Below are 26,791 nucleotides of genomic sequence, written 5' to 3'. Positions count from 1 at the left end.
TCTTCTTTCTTCCTTATATATTTGTAAGAATTAACCAGTGAAATCATTTGGGACTGGAATTGTCTACACTACACTAGAAAGTTCTTAATTACAAATTCAGTTTTTAAAATAAGAACTATTTAGGTTTTCTATTTTTGTGTATCTGTTTTGGTTTTTTGTTTTTTTTTTTAAGGAGTTTGGCCATTTTATGTACATTTTCTAATGTATTAGCACTAAATCATCATTATATTTTAAAAAAAAGTCATTTCCTTCCTACAATTTTTGTTAGGAGGGTGCTTAATTTGCTGTTATTTTTCTAGTTTATTGAGATAAAGCTTCGATCTCATTATTATAGCTACTGTTTTAAACAGTCGACATTATTTTATATTTACTCACATATTTACTCTTCCCAATGCCCTTCATACCTTCCCATAATTCAGTACTTTTATCTGGGATCATTTTGTTTCAGCTTGAAAATTTTCTTATAGTATTTCTTATAGTAAGATATGCTGGTAAGAAATTTGCTCATCTTTTACATACTTGAAAACGTTTTTTATTTTATGTTTATTTTTGAAGGAAATTATCACTAGATACAAAATTCCAAGTTGGCAGGTTTTTTGTTTTGTTTCCCATTTATCACTATATTAATGTCATTCCATTGCCTTCCATTCCATTGGTTTCCATTATTTCTGCTGATATGTCAAATGTTGCTCCTTTGATGGCAATGCACCCCCCACACTCTACCCTGGATGCTTTCACTATTTTCTGTCTCTGATCTAAAGAGTTAAAGGACAGAATTCAAAGCAACCCCCAAATCCAAAGAATAGAGAACTCCTGAAAGGAGACAGCCAGAGAAGGGATATCCTAAATTCTGCTCAGCTAAAGATAAATGAGCCTACCTAAGATTTGAACTGCTGGCTAAGAGACAATTTGTAGTTTTCATCCAATCAACTAACTGCTACTAAAACAGAAACATAAACACTTTTTGGAGGAACCAAGCAAATCTAGAGTCATCACAACACAATACTTCCAATGTCCAGGATACAATTCAAAATTACTCAACAGATATAATAATCAATAGAGATGGACCCTGAGATGACCCAGATAGATGTTGGAATTAGCAAACAAGGATTTTAAAGCAGTTATCATCACTATTAACAATAATGTAAAGTGAAAAATTCTCTGATGAATAAAGCAGGTCTCCACAGAGAAACAGAAATAATAAAAAAGAACCAAATGCAAACTTTAGAATAAAATATATCTGAAATTAAATATCCACTAGGTAAGTTTAATAGGAAAATGGAGATAAGAGAGGAAAGTGAAAACCTGAAGACAGATCAGGAGAATGTATCCAATTTAAAGAACAGATTGAAAAAAATTAATACAGCTCTGGAGACTTATTAGAATGGTATGAGACAGTCTAACATGTGAGAAATTAAAGAGTCTCAGAAAATAATAAGAAAAAAATAATGACAAAATTTTCCAAACTTGGCAAAAGATAGAAATACAGATTCAAGAAGTTCAGAGCATTCCCAGCAATATCACTTTCAAACCGCTAAAAACCAAGATAAAGAGAGAATCTTAGAAACATTCAGAGAAAAGTGACACATTACATATAGGGAAAGAATATTTCAAATTACCAGTGACTTTTTAATCAGAGAATCTGGACGCTAGAAGGCAGCAGAATAACCTCTTTAAAGTGTGGACCAAAATTATCTGTCAAACTAGAATTCTGTAAACAGAGAAAACATCCTTCAAAAATCAAGACAGAATAAAGATATTTTTAGATAAAAGAAAACTGAGAGAATTCATCACTAGCAGACATGCAATACAAGAAATGCAAAGGAAGTTCATCAGGCTGAAGGGAAATGACACTAGAGAGCTATATTTGTTATAACCCAAACCAACGGATTGGTTCTCCATAGGGAAAAATATACACAGCATATACTAACAGCTATAGTACCCTAAGGGGAGCTGAGCAAAAGCCAGGCTTGGGAAAGTAGGGAAATGATTTGAAAGGATTCATTAATAAATTCCTTCAACTGTGAAAGTCGGCCTAAACCCACGGTGAAACCTAAGACTTACACAGGAGGTTCTACTGGGAACAGAAGTAGAGACAAAAGCCTTGTTGTTTCTGGAAGCCTATGAATCCAAACTAGCAACTGGCATTGCACACAGCATTAGATCAAAGAACAATACGTCAAAATTCATGTTACCATAGTTACTTACTTGTACCTGTATTAGTCAGCTATTGCTGCTATGCTACTGAGTCTGGGTGGTCCCTAGGTCCCATGATTCACTAGGAGGATTTACAGAACTCAGCATATAGCTGTACTCATTGCTGTAATTTATTATAGTGAAAGATACAGAGCCCAACTAGCAAAGGGAAAAGGCACTTGAGAAGTCCAGTGGACACCATGTTCAAGCTTCTAAGAGTCCTCTCCCAGGAGTCACACAAGATGCACTTAATTACTCCAGCAACAAATTCTGACAACACATATGAAACGTTGCTAAGCAGCGAAGCTCTTAGAGATGTAGCACAAGGGATTTTTATTTGAGCCAGTCATGTAGACAGCCTCTACCTAGCACCTACTAAAATCCCTGACTCCCAGGAGGAATGCAGGTGTTCAGCATAAACCATACTGTTTGCACGTTTAGGCACAATGAATCATTCTTATCAGTTAGTGGTAGCAACGGTCCCCAAATCTAAGTTTCAGAAGCCAGCCAAGGGCCAACCTTGCAAGGAAAGCCTTTTCAAGGATAGCAGTTAGGCCTGCTATGTTAACTCTTTTCTGTACAACTACAGAACAAGGAACTATAAAAGTCTCACCATGTTATAACAACAAACATTCATTGTTCCCAATTACTGTAGGGCTTGGCAGTGCTAAGCTAGACTTCAGGCTGAGATGATTCCAGAAACTGTGGCTTCTGCAGGCATGTTCTTCTCATGGCAGGAGGCAGAAATGCAAGAGAGCAAGCCAAATCATGCAAACACTTCTAAGGTCTCTGCTTCCACTGCACCTCTTAACATTCCATTGGCCAAAGTCAGCTCAACAATATTGTTAGTCCAAACCTAAGACCAACAACAGTAGATGAAAAAATGTCCATCTACTCTAATAGGAGAAAAATCACAAGGTAAAGGGTATGAGTGAACAAATCCCTTACAGAGAGGGATTAAACCATTGGGAAAAATAATCCAATCAACCACAGAGCCCTAGGGACCTCACCAAATTCAGAGGGCAAGTGAGGTTGGAAGCATCTCCGTATCACCTTCGAAAATGATATTTCTTAGTTTACTCCCACACGTGTGTCTCAAAGCAGGCAGGAAAGAACATGGAATTTCAGCAATATTCCATGCAAGTTCTTTAGCAATATAACAATAAAAGTAGTCACAGCTAACATTAATGAGTGCTTACCTTAGTCAAGATGCATGATTTCATTCAGTCCTTGGTTGATGTTATTATCATTCCCATTTCAGAGATGAGGAAACGGAGGCCAAGAAACTTGCCCAAGATCATAAAGCTTGCAAGTGGTTAAGCCAGGATTTGAGTTCAGGCAGCCAGATCTGGAGCCTGTGCTTTTAACCAGTATGATATTTTATATAGAGTGCCTGGACACACATGCCAGACTGCAGTGCTTCCACACTGGAGCAGAAAAGTGTGCCAAAGTCATGGAAGCACCACCAAATTTACACGTGACTCATATGGGCTCAGGGAACTAAGATTCAATTTGTCACAAAAACAAAATTTTTATTCTACTGCACTAAAATACCAAGAAAACTTGACTTTTTCCTCATAGCAACAGGTCAATATACCACATAGTTCAACCGTTGAATTTCAATCTTATTTAAATTCAAACATTCCTTGTCTGAAGAAATGCTACATGAATACATTTCATTGATCAAAATAACTTTTCAAAGTTTCTAAGCCACCATGCCTTTCTCCTTTCTAGACTAGGTAAAGCATCTGCTACACGTACCATCTCCTATGATACTGTAAAGACCATGTTTTCAGTCAGGAAAAATGATCACAGAAATCTTCCATTTTCATTATATAAGTATATTTAAGGCTGTGTTCAATAAATAATTTAACAACTAAGAAGTTTCTCCTTTATGAAGCTAGAATTCTAGAATGCAAATATACTTCTATCACATCCAGAGTTGCTAGTCTCTCCCTCCACGGTTATGGGGAGGTGCATTTTAATTACAGACATTCATTTCTTTACAATTGTTTTCTGAGTTTAATGAATAATGATAGTATTGTCTACTTATCAGAAATCACTAAGGACCTAACGTCAAAAGGCATGCTCCTGCAATAAGCAATCGTCTGCCAAGTGTCTCATTTGAAGATGAGTAAATACTGCCGTAGGAGTTAAAGTCATGGGTCTGTCTGATAGAGTAGATGAAGAACCCACTGGAGAAAATTTAGAGGGTTCCTAATAACACAAAACATTATCTAGATGTACCCAGTCAGTAAAACACAAGACATACAAGGTGAGAACATTTCTATCTTCAAAAAATACAATTACCTACAACAGACTGAAGGTTGAAAATGAAAGGGAAAAAAGGACGCTGCCAAATGCCAACTATTTGAAAACAAGTTTGAAAAAGCGAAGTGTGATACGTCAGTCCAAACACGAACAATGAGGAGATGCAGACTATTTTCCATAATGCCCAGGGCACTTAAAACTAAGGAACAGTCACTCACGGAAAGAAGGAGGTGCTTAGTTTAAATGTTTTTGTTTTTAACAAATCCTCACTTTCTCAACTAGTTTTCCGAGTGCTTTGCCACTTCTCTAACAAGTGTGATTACCCTGGCTTATGAGAAATACAAAATCAGGAGCTCTAAATGGATTTATGAGATTCTCCAGAAGACAAAATAATGACACAATGGAAAGCAGGAACTGCCCGCAGATTTCCATTCAAAGTAAAGTCAAATTTCAAATATTTTAATGGAAAAATAATCGTATACATTTCTTTAATTTAGGAGGTGTAAATTATTGATCACATCAAACTGTCCATATAATCTAATTTTAACAGATACATTTTCCCATGGGAAATATTTCAACATTCATAGAATGATTTTTAATACAATTACAATTTCACTCTTAAGAATATTAGTTCCTCTGTGACTCCTGTGTGGACACAAGACCAAACGGCCAGCCCTATCTTCAGTTATCACTTCAGACCTTTACACTCCATTTACTGTTAATGAAGATTTGAAAAAAAGAAGTCATTCCTTAACATAAACTCAACTTCAATATAATTAACAAAGTAATATTTATTCATAAAAATCTGTGGAAAAAAACCTTAATATGCATAAGAAGTCTTTCTTTTCAGGGGTAACACTGCTTGGAAAAATTCCCAAATAAGGTAAGGTATTCCTCCCAAGGTATCACAGCCAAAACTAAGCATGGGGAAGTTCCTGAGAGGACATCCAGGGCAGACTCCTATCCGTCTTGCAGAAACTCCTGCTACAGCACTTATAACAAGCAGCTTTCCAGAGTCTGCTTGAATACTTTCAGTGATTGTAAGGTGGGGTTTACGTTATCCATGTTCCAGCCTGTTCTACTGCAGGTGGAAAAGTTCCTGTTGATGAGTAGAAATCTATATGCTTAAGTTTTCGATCCACTGGGTATAGTTCTGGCATCCCTAAGCACCTCCAATGCCAATGCTTCGGTTCCCTAATCGGAAGTAGTGAGAACAGCATGGCAAGTCCCATGACTCTGTGACTCTCAGAGGGAAGGGAGGAGTGGAGACATGACAGAGCACTGGAAAAGGAGACGGAGGACAACCAAACATTTGGTTCACATGGACACTTTACATCAGATTCAGTGACAAATATAGATATACTCCAAGAATACAAAAGATAACATGTGTTTGAATGCATAGATATGGATCTATGTTTGTGCACCTGTGAGTATATAGTAGATGCATGTGTGTATAAATGTGTAATGCATGTGTATGAGTGTGTGAGTATATGTACATGTGTATATGTATATATGTGTGAGTGTGTGTATGTGTGCGTGTATGTGTGTGTGTGTGCGCATACATATAAAATGCCAAGTCAGCTAACAGGAAAAATTTCAAACTATGTTCAATGATGAAATGCAAACATGGGTTTTTAGGACATTGTTTTTTAACAAGGATATAAAATACACACAGCTGCTAAGCACAGCAGGAGTTGTTAACAGACAAGAGAGGATGAAAGGAATTCAGTAAATTTATGTTTATATTATGGCAAAAATATGGTTATTTCAAAATATCTGAATAAATGTTAACCTTATTATCTAGACACTTGCTATCAAGTAGGTGAAGAAGAAGTTCCCCATGAGTAAATCAAAATCACCCAGGTCACTCTGTCAGGTCTCTTTCTGCAGGTTTCTGACAGGATTCTGAGCACGGAAGGTGGGCCAGCCGCACTGCACCTTCCAGGGGGCGGTTCAGGACTGACCCGCGGTCCCTCTTTCCGCTCTGCCCGTCGCTAGGTCTCAAGGAACTGAAAAGCAGCAACTCCTCAACAAAGAGCCTACCAGCCTGGAGGGAAACACAGCCCCCCACTGGCAGGATGTACAATCATTAAAGAGCTAAAATATGTTGATTAGGTTTCAAGACAAGAAAGAGCACAAACATACAGAAAAATTTTCTACAAACACAGGAACAAGAAAAAAGGGTTTGGGTAAATTGTCAGGATATCGAGTGAGTAGAACACAGTCCAGAATTAATCAAAATGTTACTAAATTGTATTCACAAAAGAACAAAAACCAAAAGAACAAAAACAAAAATTAAAATGATAAACCTATATAACAGTTTATCATAAAATTAGAAATAATTAACTAGATAATTCAGTAAGTTTTTTTCTAGGTAATACCTAAACCAATTCCAAATTGTGTGCCCTGGTAAAACACAAAAATTATCCATTTTGATCCATGGGCCAAATCTGGCAAACCACTTGTTTTTTGTAAGTAGTTTTGTTGGAACATGGCCATGCTCATTCATTTGTTGTCTGTGCCTATTTTTATGCTATAACATCAGAGTTGAGAAGTTGTGACATAGCCTATTACGGCCCACAAAGCCTAAAATATTTACTATCTGTTCCTTTACAGGAAAAGTTTGCAGACCCTTGCCCTGTACATATATATATAATCACGGATCTTAAAATATGCATGTAGGCCACATCGCTAAACCATGATAGTTTCAAGGAAGGAAAGAACTTTACTTTCTTTTTTTTAAAATTTCTATATTTGTGGTTTTCATGTTTGTGCAATTTGTTTTTTTAATTTTTAATTTTTTTATTGAAGTATAGTTGATTCACAATGTTTCAAGTGTACACCAAAGTGATTCAGTTTATATATATATATATATATATATATATATGTATATATGTATATATATATACACACACATGTGTATTCTTTTTTTATTGAGTTATAGTCATTTTACAATGTTGTGTCAAATTCCAGTGTAGAGCACAATTTTTCAGTTATACATGAACATACATATATTCATTGTCACAATTTTTTTGCTGTGGGCTACCACAAGATCAGATTCTTTTCCATTAGAGGTTACTATAATATACTGAATATAGTTCCCTGTGCTATACAGTAAGTCCTTGTTGTTTATTTATTTTTATATACAGTGTTATGTATCTATTAATCCCAAATTCCAAATTTATCCCTCCCTCACTCTCCCTTTTGGTAAACATAAGTTTGTTTTCCATGTCTGTGAGTCTATTTCTGGTTTGTAAACAAAGAACTTTACTTTTTTTTTATCATGTAGGTCCGTTGTTATAAACCATTACAAACCAACACCAAAAAAGACAGAGTTGCAAAAAAAAAAAAGAAAGAAATGTTCCAAGTGTTGTGAGGGCATTTTACAGTTTGAGGAAATGAAACAATCAAAACAATTGTTTTGCTGGTTCTTCCTACCTGTTTTTCCTCTTCTTCATCTGAAGAGTTCCTGACATCATGGACATTTCTACTGGGCTGGAAATCTTTCAGCTTTTCTTGTATAGACCAGTTGTTCTTTTGGTCTGCTGCACCTTCCTCATCACTTTCTGGGTTATTTTTCCATTCTTTCATCATTTCTAACACATTGGTTGGTCTCGCCGAAGAAAGTGTATTGCCCTATTGTTCACAATGAATTTTTGGTGTTATAAACAGTTTAGAAAATTGAAAAGACTCTTACATCTTTTAGTAATATAGTCTCCCAAATTCAGTCAGTCACACAGAAAGATTGTAATGCTGAATAAATAGCAAAACTTCTGATGTCCTTTTGAGCAGACTCCCTGTACTGACATGGCTCAGACCTCTTCACTAATACACTTCAATATGTCAAAATTTAGGGGTGGCAGAATATTCAGGTTTGAAAAAACAGTGCGGCATGTTGTGGGAAAGAACACCAGATAGGGCAACTCCCTGGAATCCAAAGACCCCCTTACAGCGCAGTTCTTAGAAAATTAATAGGGAAGCTGAAAGGATGAAAGAAGTTGCCCCAAGTCTAGTGGGTCCAATGCTAAGGGTAACCCTATATAACATCAAAATGTCTAGGTAAAAACCCAGATTCAGTTGATTAGTCAAGTGTTATGCATCCAAGAATATAGATGTTGGACTTGAAAGCTTAGTTGACTGGAAAATTTAGATATAATGTGGTCATTTGATTATAACTGATTCCGTGCACTATTTTTATCTCAGATGTGAATACACCACACCAAAATTGACCATTTTATATTAATTATATTTTTCTCAAATGTAATATTCCATCTAATGTCAAGAAATGCATGAATGTGGTCTCAAATGGCTCCTGCTAGATGAGGTATGCCTTAAATATTTTTGCTCCTAACTCAGAATAGTAGAGTAAGTTTGGACAAGAAGTTTGGATCACATTTACATTAAAATGGGAAGTTTAGGTGTGGGTACAGCTATGGAGTGATTCTAATTAATTTCATATGTAGGTAGATCAAAGCATTAAGGACCAGTAATACAGAATACTATGAGACAGGGCAATTTAAGGGCCGCCGTCTGAGTACACTGTTGAGGGTTTGTAGGCTTTAATATATTAGTGATTAAAGACATGGATACACATTAAGTATGGATTAGTAATAACTAAATGAGGATCATTATGATATTAATTCCCTATGGTTCTTCTATTTTATCCTGCTTTAAGAAGGTCTATATTCTTACCACTTTTATAGCATCCTACTCCTGGTGGTACTTATGCAACCTCTACCCATTTACTCACAGAATGCCCTTACCATGCCTTCTGCCAACTCATAGCGTACATTTCCTTCAGGGCTCAAGTTAAGAGTCATCTCCGTCAAGTAGCCCAGAACTTCCAAAGATGTTGTCAACTTAATCTCAAATGATGCACAGATGAAGGTTCAGAGACCAAAAGGGAGTTGAAATTGTTTAGAACAGTGGACAGTCTCAGAGCTCTCATCTGAATGAGTTCTGAGCTCCAGGGCTCCGTCAACAGCCCTGCTTGATCCCAGTGATTCATCCAGCCTCTATGACAACTCCCTGGCTGCCTCTTGACCTTGAACCTAATCACAGTGGCCAGGCTTCTGGAATGATAGTACACACAGTTTTGCCTCAACTTGATTCTTATACTAGCAGACAGAGACAGTCTGACACATCTATGTCTGTAATCCAACCCTCAACTGCCCTCTCCTGCGAAACTCTCCACAAGTTAACTCTTTGTAGCTGCAGGAGTCACTAATGCTCCTCACCCAACATTTCTTGCTTCTAGACACATGGTAGAATTCTGCTTCTCCACCTCTTTTGGGACATGACTGAATGACTTGTTTTGACCAGTGAAATGTGATTTGAAATGGTATGTATCACTTCTGGGTGGAAACTTTATGAGATACATGCAATTTACCACATTCCCAATTCCTGCCTTAGTAACTATATAAGTTTACAGATGGAGCCTCCCTCAGCCTGGGTCCCTGAATGAGGACCAAGTTAAATAGAACTTGCTCCCCTCCTCCCAACCAATGTGCAATGGAAGGCATCAAGAACACTGAGTTTGGGGGTCATTTTTTACCACAGCATAATCTAGCCTGTCCTGACACAGACAGCAGATTAAACATTTACATTCTATAAGCCATCTCCAAAAAGGCTTATAAAGAGTGAGCCCACTATACATTCAGTATACCCAACAAAATTGTGATACTACAGAAATTATATGGAATCAGCATTCTGTGATAGCCAATTTATTTAGGCAGTCTTTGCTTTGCACAGTCCTGATATATGTGAATTTCAGTCCTCATGACTTAGTTAAATGACATCAGTCCCTCGGCAACATGGTTCAAATTTTAGCCACCGTGGTATATTAACTATAATTGCATAAAGTTCAAACTTCACTGTGAGCTCATCAATTCACAAACACCATGTAATTTACAGATTTGCATCCGATCAGTGACCAATCACGTCACTTCTTTCACAGTCTACTGGTGACTGGACACCATCCATATACTATTCAGTTCACACATAAGACAGCAAAGTGTGCAGCTGTGTTGCCTCCTTGTCTCCCAGGGAATTTGCCCACAAAGATGAACGTGCAACAAAGAAATTAAAAGTGATAATACTGGAAGTAAAATTTGAATCATATGTAAATGGAGTAATAGAAGAAATATCAGACTATGGGAATGTTGACACTGCCACTGTGACAGGATCCAGATGCAAAACCAGTGACGCAAAACCACAACTTAGTGAAGACAAACTTATCAACACATATGAGAAAGGAAGAAGATGCACCAGAGAAGATGACACCCACAAGAAACTTGACATTTAAAGTATTTTCAGAGATATTTCATGATGCTGAGAAGACAAAGGACACAATGTTGGAAGTTGATCCAAACTTGTAGGACAGTGACAATTTGCCAAGCATAAAACTGATGCTCTCCACTGTACCATAAGAAGGTAAACACTGTTTAAACTAATCTCAGCAAGTTTTTAAACAAAACGTGACATTTTAATTCCCAATATTTCTAATTTTTAAATTACAGTACATTAAAAAATTAATTTTACTTTTGTTTCATTCCCTATATATATTTATAACCAAAAGTTAGAGAGTTTTTAGTGCTTAACAAAAAATTTTAAAGGACATGAAACAATCATAATTTTTCCCATGGATTATTAAAATCACTTTGCACAGCTTCAACCTGCATTATTTTTATGGTCCTGCACTACCATGGAAAGCAAGGATTATCTGTATTATCCTGAATCTGCATTTCTAGCAATCTTTCAAATGCTTGGTTCATGTATATATACACCAGAGAGCTTGGTGACTGACACGCTACATGTCTAAAGTAAGGTGCCTCTGTACTCAAAGAAATGACCCTACTTCTTACTCCAAAGAGACTGTGGAGAAGAACAACACATCTCGAATGGGAGCATTAACCCCTCAAAAACACTCCACTATTTAGAAACTTTTAATTATTTGCTTCCTATATTCCCTGTGTTATATTCCCATCAAACAGGGCACAAATGGTGGTATTGATTCCAGACTTTCTTTCCAGTTAATAAAGTCCAGCCAGTAACTTACTAGGTTACCCCTTCTTGCTTGCTAGCAACTGGAGGAGGAATTGCATCAAATACTTGGACTGAACAATGAATAAGTGGTCCAGGGCTGTGTGTCATGAGCCTTCTAGGCTCAACAAAAATTACAAATGAATCAACCAACCAACAAAAATGGGTGGAATTGTTGGGGCAGATGCTGGAGATTGTGTCACCTCACCAACCAAACACTAACCTCAGACCTCCCTTTACTTGCTGTATTTAGAGGGCAGACCCTGAACTCATCAACCATGAAGCAGCAAGGGCAAGAGGGCAGCAGTAACAGGCTGATAATCTGAGCTATCATAAGTAGAAAACCAACCTTTTGGGTAATAAATTTCCATTTGTTTAACTAACAGATAGTTTGAGACTATTTCATTTTGAAAAACTGGAAAAATGAACACTCATAGAGGAGAAGCACTGGTCAAATACTAAGATTTCGATTTAATACCTCAGTAGGCATTTCCTACAAAGAGAAACCTAAACATACATCTTCATCTAACAAAATTTGCTTTTTCACAGACAGTGCCTATCAGTATTTTGTAAACAGTAGTATTTAATAAGTATTTTTTAATGAATGAATGACATGTATGAGTTGGGGTGAGATGGTATGAAAGGTAAAAATCAGCAAAGCTTAAAAGGAAACATTCTAGGGGTTAGGGATATGGCTCAGGTGGTAGAGTGCACGCTTAGCATGCACAAGGTCCTGGGTCCAATCCCCAGTACCTCCTGTAAAAATAAGTAAATAAATAAATAAACCTAATTATATCCCTCTCACCACCAAAAGAGAGAGAGAGAGAAAAAAAAAAAGGAAACATTCTGAATCTTCAGCTAATAGTCATCATTTTCTACTTTTTGTAAACAGCTAGAACTCTTTATTTTGTAATGTGCTCAGGCATAAAATTTTTTCAATAGGAAAATGGAATAGCCACTTTATAAAAAAATATAAAAGGATGCTCAACTTCATGAAATTAATAAAATCCAAATCAAAACAATGAGTTGCCAATTATCACTTAACAGATGGACATAAATTTAAGTTTGATAATATTCTGTGTTGGTGAGAGTGTGGGAAAACAGGCTTTCTCATTTACTTGCTTTTTATAGGAAGATAAATTAGCAATAAACTATAAAAATGTGTAATGCACATTCTCACAGACTAGTAATTCAACTTTTAAGAATATATCCTATAGATATGCTGACACAGTAGGCAAACATATATTTACAAGAACATTTGTTGCATCACTGTTTGTAATAGAAAAGATCTGAAACAATTTTAGTATTTCATATTCATAGGGACAAAATAATAGTGTATCCATAGTTTTGGATACAATGCTGTTTTTAAAAAAATAAAGAAAATCTTCCCAAAATATATTAGACAAAAAAAATAGCTTGTATAATATAAATCCATTTGTGAAAAGTAGACACATAAAACATGTACGGAATGCATCTGAAAGAATACATTAGAGATTTAACAATGGTTATCTTCAGTAAGAGGGAATGAAGGAATAGAGGAAGAAAGATATTCTTCCTATTTTCTCATTTAAATCATTTACCAGAGGTAATCACAGTTATTATATGACTAATAAAATAAATTATATGCAAAAGGAATAATATAAAGTTGCAGATACCCACAAAGGACTGACAGCACCCAATAAAATCACCAAACATGCCCTGATGGGTCTCAATGAGTCAAAGCCTGCAGCATAGAAAGGTAATAATGACCATGTGCAACTTTAAAACTTTTCCTCAGTGATTTTTTTCCCACAAGTATAGCAAATAATGAGAGTAGACAAGGTTGGTGTTGATATTCCTATTCTTTAAGAGGAAACAGTCTAAGAAATTTAGTAATTTACCCTCATTCCATAAATGCATTTCCAATTGTCTGCCAAGAATTTCTAGCTAGAGGTGTTGCTGAGCCTTCAATGCTGTAATGTATATTTGAAAGCTGTGAAGAGAGTAGATCTTTAAAGTTCTCACCACAAGAAAAAAAAATTAACTATGTGAGGTGGTGGATGTATTAATTAAACTTACTGTGGTAATCATTTCACAGTATATACATATATTAAATCATTATGTTGCACACCTTAAATTTATACAATGTTATGTGTCAATTATATCTCAATAAAGCTAGAAAAATAAAAACAAGCTCAAAATACTCCAAAACAACATTCCTCAAACTGGGGTATGTGCATACCTGCCAGTACACGAAGACTTCCTAAGGGATGTGTGGGCAGCGAGAGTTTGCAGGGAATCAATTTCAAGACCCCCAATTCCCAATGATCTATTCTTTTTCAAAAGTCACCTGCTTGAGCAAGGATTTGCAGTAATTCTTTCCATGTTCTTTTTCTTAAGTCAGCTTCTTACAATGCTTGTTACTGTACATATATTTATTTGTGTGTGTGTGACAAAAGGTTCATATCCTGAATATATAGTGAACTTCTACAAATCAATAAATTTAAAAACCAAATAGAAGAATTGGGGAGAGACTGGGAACAGATTTTTCATAAAAGAAGATATACAAAAGGCCAGTAAGCATAAATAAAGTAAAGGTGACCACCTTCATCTGTCACTCAGGAAATGCAGATTAAAACCACAAGACACCACTGAATATCTATCAGAGTATCTAAATTTAAAATATTGACAATAACAAGCACTGGAGAGGATGAGGAGCAAAACTAGAAAACTAGAACTCTCAAACATTGCTGGCTACTGAGTGGTACAAAGTGAACTTTGTAAAAGGGAACTTTTCGGTGCAGGGGTGAAAATGTTCTGCATTTTGTTCTGGGTAGTAGTTATACAAATGTACACATAAATAAAAATTCATCAGGCTATACACTTAAAATCTGTGTATTTTACAGTAAGTAAATTATATCTTAAAACTATAATTAATTTAAAATTTTTCATAGCTTCTTAGATACTATTACATGTAGTTTAATCATTTTCGTGGCTGTACAATATTCTACTGTTAGACTACACCACAGTTTATTTATTCTCTAGTCAAAGGGCATTTGGGTTAACTCTGGGTTTTTGCTCCTGTATATGCTTCTACAAACATTATTGTGTATGTCTCCAAGTGTATATTCATTTGCAAGAGTTCTCTTGGGTATATTCTTAGAAGGAAATTTCTTGCTTATAGAGTATGTGAATGATTAATTTAATAATGTCAGACCCTTTTTCCAAAGTAGTTGTACTGATCAATACTTTCACCAGCAGTGATTAAAAGATACTCTTTATCTGCATCTTTTCCAACACCTGGTATTGTCAGACTTCTGACTTATTGGTTCTCACTGAGGTCTTAATTTTTATTTCCCTGATCACTAATGCAACTGACTATCTTGTTATACGTTCATCAGCCAAATGTGGGTCCTCTTTTGTAAAAACAAATGTCTGGTCCTGTCTGTTGTCCATTTCCTACTAGGTTGTTTGTCCTCTCTGTATTGATTTGTAAGAATTATTGTGATTTCTTGGTATTAATCCTTTGCTGAGTATTTGGGTTACAAAAGCCTTCTCCTAGTTTATAACCTATCAATTTTCCCTAAGGTATTGTTTTATGAACAGAAGTTCTGAAGATTAACATATGTCAAGTTTATCCATCATTTCCTTCATGTTAGTGCCTTTGGTGTCTTGCTTATAAAATCCTTTTCTTCACACTCCAAGGTCCAAAAGATTTTAACCTATATTTTTCACTAAAAGTTAAATATAAATTTTTAATATTTAAGTCTGTGGTTCATTTGCAGTTGACTTTTCTCTATGGTGTGAGATCGGAACCCAATTTCCTTTTTTTCATATGGAAAACCATTTATTTCAGCTCCATTTATTGAATAGTCTCCCATTTTCCCTCTGATCTGCCATTCTACACTGTCGTAAAAGTTCCAGATATGCATGGATATGCTTCTGCACCCTCTGCTTTAGTCTACTGGTCAATTACTGCACCATTATCACACTGTGCTATCTAATATAGCTTCATAAGTCTTAATATCTGATAGAGCAAAACATTCAGAAATGTCTCGGCTATTTTTGACTCTTTGCACTTCCATACAAATTTTAGGGTCAACAAAGCTTGTGGAATTTTTATTGGATTTGCACTGCATTGTATGAGGAAATTAATTTTTATGATATTAAATCTCCTGACCTATGATTATGGTTTATCTTTACCCTTAAGTTTTTTTCAGTGCTCCTGATTTCACACTTGCTTACCTTGGTACCTCTCTGGTCATTTGGCGATTTCTTATGTCATTTATCATTTTCTTCCCTGCATTGTATCTTATACATAACTTGTTTCCCTTACTACAATGTAAGTTCCTCGTGTCAGAGATTAGGTCCTATATGTCTTTATATTTTATTACCTAGCACAGTGCCTGGTGCATAGTAGGCACCAAAAAAAAAAAATCTGTTAAAGGAATGACTGAATAATACCAAATAAGCTCAAATCTAGAAACTGCTTTTTGACAAGCTATAGAAGAAAAATGTTTCCTTAATTTCCAGCAGGATTCTTAAATATAAGTAGGTATTAAAAATAATGATGAAGCTTGTTAAAAATGCAAGTTCTTGGTCTTAGTTGTTACCAGGGGACTTGAAAGAATACCAAGGGGCAATTGTAACTATCAAATAAGAAGGGATAAACTCCTGAAGCACTGCTGAGAATAAAGAGGGCAAAAAGGAAGAAAAAGATAAAGAGGATAACAGGCACACTCCTGCCAATGGGAGTCACCATCAAACTCTCCCTTTGTAGGGAAGTCACTTATTGGCTGTTTCTCCCCGCATCTGATCTTTGACTTTTGAAATCAAGATGACCCTATCTGTTTATATTAAGATCCACTTAAGTGTACATAGAGAAACAATGACTATATTTCTTAGAATACTTTTCAGATAGGTACCGTATTTCAAAATGGACCATATACAGGCTAAACCATAGAAACTTTGTATCCAATAAAGCTCTTTGAAAAACCTGTGACCATGTGTTAGGTATTGGAAGACAAGCTCTGGTTATACAGCAGTAAGGCACTGAGAGAACTAATGTGTTCTCTTCAGACTTTCTCAAACAGAGGACATGCATTATAGGAAGTAAGACTTCAAGCAGTTAAGAAGAAAAGAGTTTTTGCCTTTCAGAAGTTTACAAAATGCCAGTATTCTAAACTTCATATACTGAACTCCTTAGGGTAGTCCGATATAGTACACGCTATCTGTCACTTCTCTATCCATTTGGCAAAGACTACATAGAGACAAATGTTACAGAGGCTCAAAAATGGAGACTTCTGGAAAAATGACCAAAGCCTGAAATAAAGTTGTACTAATTAGAAAACAAATAATTAAATGGCCAAACCCGAATGTTGTGTGATGCTGAAAAGAGATAGATTTCTAAGGCACACCATCTGTTTTACAGTTTTTTATTTTGCTGTACTACAAATCTTCTCAGTAGTTTTGCAATGATCTAGCTGCTAACTTACTTGCACAATTACTTTAGGCCAGAAATACTTATTGCACAGAATCATTTGAGAGTTCAACACATTCACAGAAGAGGGCAAATATAACCCATTTCTATGTGAAGACGATTTTTTTAGCCCTTAAAGAAAAAAAAATATTCAAAAAAATGATTAGAAATCAACAAAGGAAAATCAGAGAATTTTTTAAAAGAGTGATATCACTATAAATTGATGGTATCTAAACGTATCTGGGTCTTCAGGGTCACCATGGACCTCTCTGTGGGCCATTCTAACGAAAACTTCTCATTCTCATCTTGACCCCTCGGCAGCATTTACCTGGGAGCCTACTGCACTTGCTTTCTCACTTAACTTCCCTGGCACCACCCTCCTAATTTTCCTCCTTCCTCATCAGCTGTTCCTTTCCAGCCTCCATTGCTAGCTTCTCCTCTTCTAAACGTTTAGTGTCTAAAGGCAAGGTGCTGAGGCTTGACTTTTCTATCTGTACTTTCTTCCTAAGTTATCTCTTCAGCCCGATGGCTTTACATGGCATCTATATACTCATGATTTACAAATTTATGTCTCCAGCTCGTACCTCTCCAGTTCCAGGCTCATACAGTCAATGATCTATTTGATATCTCCATCTGGCTGTCACATAGGCATCTCAAATTTAGCATGTCTAATATGGAACCCTTGATTCACCACTCTTCCCCCTGGGGCGGGGGGGAACTGATTCTCCTACAGTCTTCCACATCTCAGTAAATGGCACCACCATCCAACCAGTTATTAAAGTAACATCTAAAAATCATCCTTGACTCATCCCTTATCTAATCCACCACCAAGTCTTATCAAATACACCTAAAAAGTATATCACATTTACTTCCATTCAACTCTCTTGCTGCCACCCTGTCCAAGCCACCATCATCTCTCAACAATATTACTGCAATATAAGCACATCATGTATCTCTGGTACCTAACACACAGCGTCTAGCAAGTAATAGATGTAAAATAATAATTTTTTCATAGATAAATGTTGCTTAGCAATATTCCTATGTCTCTTGACATCTCCAATTTCAATTCTCAGATATTTTCTAAGATACCTACAGACTTACTCATTTCCTGAATCATTTACTCATTCAGCAATTATTTACTGAGTACTGTATTAATTGGTACTAGGTTCAACTGCATATTTTACAGTGTCTCAAAGAAGACAGATGTTTGTTTCCTGCTCATATAAAAATGTCTGGAGGTCGGCAGTCAAGGGCTGGCACAGCAGCTCTATACACTAACAGCCCTGGTTCCTTGCATCTTGTTGCTCTGCCGTCCTGTTTATAAACTCCACTTTGTGGTCTAATACGGCTACTCAAACTCCACCCATCACAGCTGCATTCCAGGCACCTGGAAGAAGATGGATATGAGGAATGCTGTACTCTCCCCATTTAAGGACACTTTCCAGAAATTGCTCATAAGTCCACTTAGATTTCATTGACAAGCATGATAACTAGCAAAGATGGGGGATAACTAGCAAAGAGGACTAGATAGCAATGTTACCAGCTAAAAGTCAGGGTCCTCATTACCACAGAAGAAAAAGAGAATAAATACTGAGAGGTAGCAGCAGCCTCTTTCAAAAGTTCCTATTGTGACCAGGTGACGTTCTGGGTACAAGGAAACAAAGATCAGAAACACATAGGGTCTATGCTTGAGGCATTAGTCTAATAGGAAAAGCAATATGTAAATGAATAATTACTCAAAATTTCAAGCCAGGCAACAACCACTGTTAGAAGACCTTGGCTTTTCTGAGTTCCTAAAGACTCCTTGCATCCAAAGAGTTGAAAAAGGAAGTGGATAGTTCTAGTGCTTTACATCACTAAACCATACAGACTGCTTCAATACTCCACAGCTTTAACAATGGACGTTTCTCAGCTCTATTCTACCGGACTTGATACGAAAGCAAAGTTCATCTAAACCTCTATAAACATATGTAAACTGTGGTAGTAATTTTAACAATTTGAAAATCCCCATTTCAGAAATGTGTCAACACTCAATAATTTTTTTTAACTTGTCAGAAATGAAACTAAATGACTGTTTTAAGAAGACTATATATAAACTACAAGGCCAAATGAAAAGAAATAAGCAGTGATAGCACATCAAAAAGAAAAAAAAGAAGTAATTCCGTAACTTACTGTTAACCACTGGTTATCCAGTAGTTCCTTAGCTGTGATTCTGTGAGCAGGATCTACTTTCATAAGTTGTTTCAAAACACTTTTAGCTGCAAATAAGGGGAGAACACCGAACATCTTACTTATCTTAGCTACAATTAATACCGTACATTTTCCAATTTATTTAGGATTAGGTCTGTATGATATGAAGGGAAGATGTCAGTTACAAAATAAACATCATCAGTGGGAATTTGGAATTAACAGATACACACTACTGTATACAAAACAGATAAACAACAAGGACCTACTGTATAGCACAGGGAACCATATTCAATATCCTGTAATAACCTATAATGGAAAAAAAATCTGAAAAAGAATATATATATAACTGATACATTTGCTGTATACCTGAAACACTAAATCAACTATATTTCAATAAAAAATATTTTCAGTATAAATGGCCAATATTAAATAAACTTTAAGGCCTTAAGTGAGGTTTTATTGTTTGTATTACCTGGTTTATGGTCTCTAGTAAAAAAAAAATTAGCTAGATAATCAGCAAATTTCCTCTTCAATTTTTATGATGTATTTTCTGTTTTTGTTGAAAGCTTTGTAACAATCACAGTGAAGATATCACTATTTCCACAAGTATACAGTGTTTATTTCTACAAGTAAATTTAATGATTAAACAGAGGTTTTTAAGTATGAGAATTACCGGTCAGGTTTCTTACATTATGTATATTTGCTTTAGTAAATAATACTTACCAGAATCACTTATGGAATCCCAGACTGACTTTTTAAAATTTAATTCTCCCTTTCTTATTAATTCAAAAAGCTTCTCTTCTGAGCTTGCCATAAAGGGTGGTTCTCCACATAATCTACATCAAAGACAATCAATTTGTTTAGATTTTTAAATTAATCAAAATAAGGGTATTAAAACCTAAGTTTCCACAGAACTTGGAAGCAGTGGTGCTTCATATTTAAGTAAAGGAGAGTAAAAGGTAGGAACTTCTCTGGACATAGAAATGGAAGGAAAGGAGTTTTGCAAGATCAGTGTTAGGCTCTTGTATACATTGAAACCTCCAGATCTGCAAATGACCCAAAGTTCTTCCAGGTGGGGAAACACTAAGCTTAAATGGGGTTAAATTACAGAAAAGTGTGCAAGTTGAGTTGAAGTGCACAGGAGCAGTGGATAATAGAGGAGAAACACTTCTCTGTGGGCACTGTTTAATGAATGCCTTAAAGTACATAATTCAAACTGGGTAATTAGGTTTATTTATTTATTTATTTATTTTAATGGAGGTACTAGGGATTGACCCCAGGACTTCGTGCACACTAAGCATGCGCTCTACCACTGAGCTATACCCTCTCCACTAGAACCTTTTGAAAGGAAGTACTGTACTATAGTTTACAAGCATGGTAAGCCAATGCTTCAAGAGGTGATCCAGTCCAAAACTATAAGAACATGCTTAAAAGCTGCAAATGCTAGCCATCATCTTTATTGTCGAACCCAACCTTGGAGGGCAGCCCTGAAGACGAAAATCAGATTTTCCCAATGACAACCAGATGGAAGATGGACTTGGGCTCATCACAGAGGCAGCTCTGTATGTCTAGTCTTTAACTCTCAGGATTGTATTTTCTCACTTTATTACCGAAAGAATAAAATGGCATACATCCACTACACTTCCCAAATGCTGGTCTATTGTGTGCATAAGTATAATGATCTCTAAATCTCTTAACAGATTTTTGCTGATTTTTTAAGTTACATTTTTCTTTAAGTTCTTTAAAAATCTTTCCCATGAATATTTTTGGAACAAGTCTAGATTTGGTAAATATTTTACATGATAATGATTATGATGATAACGATTTTCCTAGGGGAGGGGAGGAAGCTGTTTCGTCCTCATAGTTTATCAAACTAGGCTGAATAGTAGAACTTTTCATTTACCAATAGGTTCTTGTTAAGAGATAGGTATTTAACAAATTGTTCTGAGAACTCTCATTTTAATGCTTTCTATTTCTCCAGCTCATTCTGACCCTCCTCTCTCTCATATTACTTGCCTCTCTATTGTTTAGTTTTAAAATGCAGCTTTTAAACAAAAGCCAGAAAAATGATCTTATGGACAATTACTATCTATTATCACAAGTACAGGCTGGCAAAAGCTCAGCTCATTGAGTCTGTTAACAACCAGTGATATGCACATTCACCAGTTTCCTAGCGGCTCCTGCACTGCCTGACTAGCATGCAACCATAGCTTAAGGGCTATGTTTAAAAAATTCCACTTTTTTCTGTCCTTTGCAATTTTACTTACACCAAATGTATCTAATGGTTGGTCAATCAGCAGCATATGAAATTTTATTATGGCAATTTTCTGCACATTCAGAAAAGGGAATCCAAGACATGAAAAATGCCTCTTAAAGCCTTCCTATTATTTTCTGTTTCACAGGAATCAAAACAGAGAAGATTGTGCCCGTAAAGAGTATTTATGTTAATTTCACCTTGAGAAACTATGTTATCATTGTCCAATTAAGTAGCAACGAGTCAGGGGTAACTAATAAATAAGAAAATAACCTCCCTGGAAAAAGGAATATGTTTATGCCCTTGGTGAAGGAAATTATCTATAAGACCACTGGGCTCTGGCAGATTAATGAATGAGTACTGATTAGCTAAGTAAGAATCTACTGTAAAGAAAAAAAAGATGTCATTATTATGATATGCAGTCATGCTCACAAGCAGAAAAATTAAAATTACATCTTTAAGTAGGAGAAAAAAGTTTTAAGATATGTAATACATTATCACTTTCCTTAACACCAAAATTCAAACTGAGGGCAGCAAACATTACGTGAATGATGTAATAATAGATTACATATATTACATTTGACTTGGGCTATCTAGAAAGTCTCAAGAGTATAAAACATTAACTTTAAATAGTTATGTATATATAAATATTTTTTTCCCTTAACAAAGATACTGGGGAGTGAACCCAGAATCTCACGCATGCCAAGCATGTGCTCTACTACTGAGCTCTATCCACCACCCCCAATAGTTATATTCTTAATTAAAAACTAAGGCTCAGAATTTTTATGATATGATTCTGATTAGCACAAAACAATAATCAAGAACTTTGTGCATACATTTATACTTTATGCAATCTAAGCAGTGATGTGTGTTGATCATCTGAGTGATAGCTACAACCACATCATCCAGTTTCTACTGCCTGTGTATTCCAGTTCACAGAACTGTGAAAAAGCACCTACTGTGATGTCAGTATTTAGAAACGATCTGGAAGAGGCAGCGCACAGCGAACTCTTCAAAATGACCATAAAACTGATGTTGCGTCAACCTAAGAATTTTCCTATTCACCAGAGGCAGAATAATGACCACTAACTTTTCAAAACACCTCCTAAACAATTCACTTTAATTCAATTTAACAAACATGTATGGAGCACTGACTACACACCTACTATGGTACCAGATACCAGGGCTGTAAAGATGAATAATATAAGATCGCTGTCTTTCATGGAGTTTAGGGCAAGAAAAGCAGTCACACTACACATAATATAATAATTACATTACATTATAATCTTGTTTCTAAAAGTGCTATGAGAACACAGAAAAGTGAACAACTAATTCTAACAAGTTTACACACGTGCAAACTTTCATGACTAAATATGCTTATTATTTTGTTTTTCTTTCAACATCACTGTTTTACATGCATCTTTGTACGTTGCCTTAAATCCTCTGTGGAGTGTGGGAAAGTATACACATAACGAATGTACTTATTCTGCCGGGGTAGAGCAGGAGTTAGGGAAATAGAAGTTGTCAATGTGTGAGCCAGATACACTCAGGAAAGGGGTTAGTAGAGAAGAAAAAAGAATATCTGGGCAGCAGAAACTGCATGAGCAAAGACCCAGAAGCCCACAGTGTGGTGTCTATGTCATAAGGAGTGGCCTAGCGTGGCCACCAGCACAGAGTAGGTACGTGGGACCACACGTGCAGACCAAGATTGGAGACGCTTGCTGGAGCCAGGCTGGGAAAGATGTGAGCCATGCATGCGGGGATGCCTTGACATTTTTCTACGGTGAGGGAGAATTATCAGAGGTTGTTCATCAGGAAAGCAGTACAATCAGATCTGTGATTTAGAAAGACAACCCTGACAACTGTGTGAAGGATGAACCAGAGGCAGGAGAAGAGACAGAAAGACACTGCAATATTCTAGAAAAGGGACCATAAAGAGAAAGGACACGAGTGAAGAGAAATGAAATAATAGGTGAGGATATTTCAAAGGAAAAACACAGGACCTGAGGTTAGACTGAATCTTCAGAGTAAGACAGAAGGGAGAGCAGAAAAGGCCAACGTTTTCAGTAGCATTAAGGGGATTAGGAACTACAGAACACTCCCTGGATCCTGGGCTGAGCCTCTGTCTAGTCGCACATGCCCTGCCTATCAGTGGCTCTGGTGCCAGGTCCCAGTACCTCCCTCTACCTGATGCTCTACCAGTGAGTCTCTTGAGAAAATACAAAGAAGTTTTTGGTTTGTAGCAAAGATCAGGGAGATGCTGAGGCAAGTTTTTCACTTTGCTCAGATCACACAGTGTATCGCAGCATTTACAGATCAGTGAAAAGCAAAACTGAAAGTTATAAATTTACTGTATTTAAAAATACCTAATGGATGTACCTGACAACTAATAAGACAGATTCTACAACCACTTTCCAATTGTTTCTTCAGTCGCTTTCTTAAAACAATACTGTTTAGTCTTAATTTAAAATCTATGTAATGCTACTGTTAGGGACCACCATTCATTTTAACTGTACTTTAGCAGGCTACTTACAAAATGTACATTATGACACCTATGCTCCAAATGTCACACTGCTGGCTATAGTCGTGGGCATTGATAACTTCAGGGGCTGCCAAACAAGCAGAAATAAAATAATATTAATAATACAATAAATGACTTTTAAATGCTTAAACACAAAGCATGAAAAATGTGCTGATGTGTTGCAATTTATTCCCCGACAGGGAAAAAGAGAACCACCAGCAGCTGTTGCATGAATAATACACGGGCCTTAACGACTGACGTCGCCACATCCTCACTCCTGTCATTTGGCTTCTCGTGAACGACGGCACAAACTGTAGGGCTAAATGTACGACTCTCCATCCCTTTCAAGTTGTTAAGAAATGATTTTTGCAAAGATCGTGTCGTTACAGAAGAAGACAACAATATCTCAGTTCTTCTCCAAAAATAGAATTGAAAACATGTCTCAAGCAGATACAATTTAAAGCAAGCCCAATGTGTGGAAATCTGGATTTACAGAGAAACTAAGATAAATGGTTATAAATCACTTTAGTAAAGTAACAATAATAATAACAACATCATAGCACTCCTATGACAGAATATGAATTATTTTCCACCTTTTCAAAATGAGAAAACTAAGACAAAGAGTGAGCTCCTACAGCATAACTCGATCAAACAGCCAATTAGTCACAGGATGAGGACGAGGATGCAGGCACTCCTGACTCCCCCGTTCCGTGCTTCTTCCCTGCAATGTGTCCACAACAGGCGTCCTTTAAACGATCTTCTCGAAGGAGAACATTTTTTTACTTTGAGGTAGCACATTTTTTAATGATTAGATTTTTAGAATGGCTGGCTTTTTAAAAAGTCACATATGCTATCTCAGGGAATGTCTGTTATGCCCTGTAGACAGCTCGGGATCTCAGGGAGGGCCAACTCTAGGTTACCAAGGATTAACCCTGGCGTCATTCAAGGGTCACCTGTATATATTTGAATAGAACTTAAAATTCACGAAGTACTTCTGGATAAATGATGTTATTCGTATAAGTTATGGTAAGAGTCATGTGACATGGGTATGTAAGCATTTGACTCACTTTGCCAGTAAGGAAACTAAGGTTCTGCTATACATATTAAGTGACTTATCTCAAGTGACATAGTTACAGAGCACCTCCCACGTAGAAAGTGTTTTTACTTTAGGAAGCAGTTTCAATCTCCCTCCAAACACACATCTTTTATAATTATCAAAAGCAAATGAAATTTCATTTCCTCTTCCTACTGTTAAAGGAACTTAAAAGCCACAAAAAGGAGTCGAAAAGTAAACAGGAGAAAGAATGAGAAAAGGCTCAACTATAGATAGTTAAACTGAGAAATTTGTCTCCAAATCATTGAAAATTAACTAATTATTATTTTCCTTTAAGTAACTACTTGTATTCTTTAACTCTACTTAAATTTTTAAAATACTGGGCCATTGAAGTTCAAGTTGCTCTATGGTCATGTGCTTCTGACAACAGCAGATCTCCACGTCGAGGCATCACACAGCAGGGGCCCGGGATTAGCAGCCCGCACTCTTTCAGAGTTCTTCGTGATCAGGGGCATTTCTCTTGCACTGTCATCACAGCTCTCACAGGGAGGCAGAGGCCAGAACGACTGTGCCAAGGAGCCATTCAGGAAGTCAGCAAAGCTCCAGAAACCATCTGTCTTCCCTCTTGTTCTCTCACTTGTTATCAGTGTAGACAACTAATAAGCAGGCATAAAACTCAGGGTGCTTGGATATATTTTCCCCGTGTAACTACAGACCAGCTGTCTTTTGCCAACAGGAGGATATGAACAGAATCTCAAGTAGCCTCTTCCCAAATAAGATAAAACAATTTAGAAACTTTATGTATCAAGTAGGCAAAAAAACAATGAACTAGGTATACTCCCCAGCAAAAAAAATGAATAAACTACTGATATAACAACATGGGTAAGTCTCAAAATCATCACATGGAACAGAAGAAGATGGACACAAAAGAATATATACTTATGCTTCAATTTATATCAAGTTCTAGACAAGCAAAACTCAGCTAAGGCAATGGGAATCATCAGTCGTTGCAGGGTCTGGATGGGGGAGTGACTGAGAGGGACACAAAGGAAATTTCTGGGGTAATGGAAATGTTCTATATCTTCACTGGGGTGATGATTATATAAGTAAATGCATTTGTCAAAACCCATTAAACTTTACACTTAAAATCTGTGCATTTTACTATATGTAAATTATATTTCAATACACTATATATTTTCAAGAAATCTACTAAAAGTACGTAAAGAATCTATCAAAGTCCTATCTTGGTGGGTGACTTTAATAACTCTCTTAGAAATCAACAGAAAAAGCAAGCAAAATTAAACTGACAATATGGACTGGGTGACCCAGATGGTGGAGCAGGAAGATCCTGAATTCATCACCTCTGTGGACACACCAAAATTACAACTATTTACTGAGCACCTATCTGTGAGAATGACCTGAAGACTAGCAGAAAAGAATTTCCACAACTAAAGACATAAAGTGAAAATCACAACCAGATGTGTAGGTGGAGATGTATAGTTAGGACCTACGCACCCAGGTCAGCGACCCCAAAGAGGAGGAATGCCACAATTTTAGAGGTCTTCCTCAGGGAGTGAGGGGGTCTTTGCCCTACTTTGGGTTCCCCAGCCTGGGGGTCCTGCACCAGGAAGATGAGCCCACAGAACTCCTGGCTTTGAAAACCAGTAGGACTTATGCTCAGGAGAGCTGGAGGGCTACAGGAAACAAGAGACTCTGCTCTTTAAGGGTGCACACAAAATCCCACCCACTCTGAATCAGCTCAGAGGCAGTAGTTTGAAAGGAGCCTGGGTCAGACCAACTTGCTGA

General features: G+C 36.5%; 1 protein-coding gene across 2 annotated transcripts in view; it reads right to left on the bottom strand.

Annotated features, from left to right (window-relative positions):
* The window catches only part of STK33 (serine/threonine kinase 33), a 118,414-nt gene that overhangs the window by 8,103 nt on the left and 83,520 nt on the right, over positions 1-26,791 (bottom strand). For both annotated transcript variants that reach the window (XM_031460089.2, XM_010985927.3), the window contains exons 9-12: positions 23,944-24,019; positions 19,880-19,992; positions 19,139-19,224; positions 7,906-8,103 (exon numbers count right to left, since the gene is read on the bottom strand). In XM_031460089.2, coding sequence (XP_031315949.1) covers positions 7,906-8,103; positions 19,139-19,224; positions 19,880-19,992; positions 23,944-24,019 — 473 coding nt within the window. The remainder of the gene's footprint in view (positions 1-7,905; positions 8,104-19,138; positions 19,225-19,879; positions 19,993-23,943; positions 24,020-26,791) is intronic.

Source organism: Camelus dromedarius, chromosome 12 (genome assembly GCF_036321535.1).
Source record: "Camelus dromedarius isolate mCamDro1 chromosome 12, mCamDro1.pat, whole genome shotgun sequence".
Taxonomy (NCBI): domain Eukaryota; kingdom Metazoa; phylum Chordata; class Mammalia; order Artiodactyla; family Camelidae; genus Camelus; species Camelus dromedarius.
The sequence above is the reverse complement of the archived record's forward strand: the minus strand, read 5'-3'. Positions and strand labels throughout refer to the sequence as shown.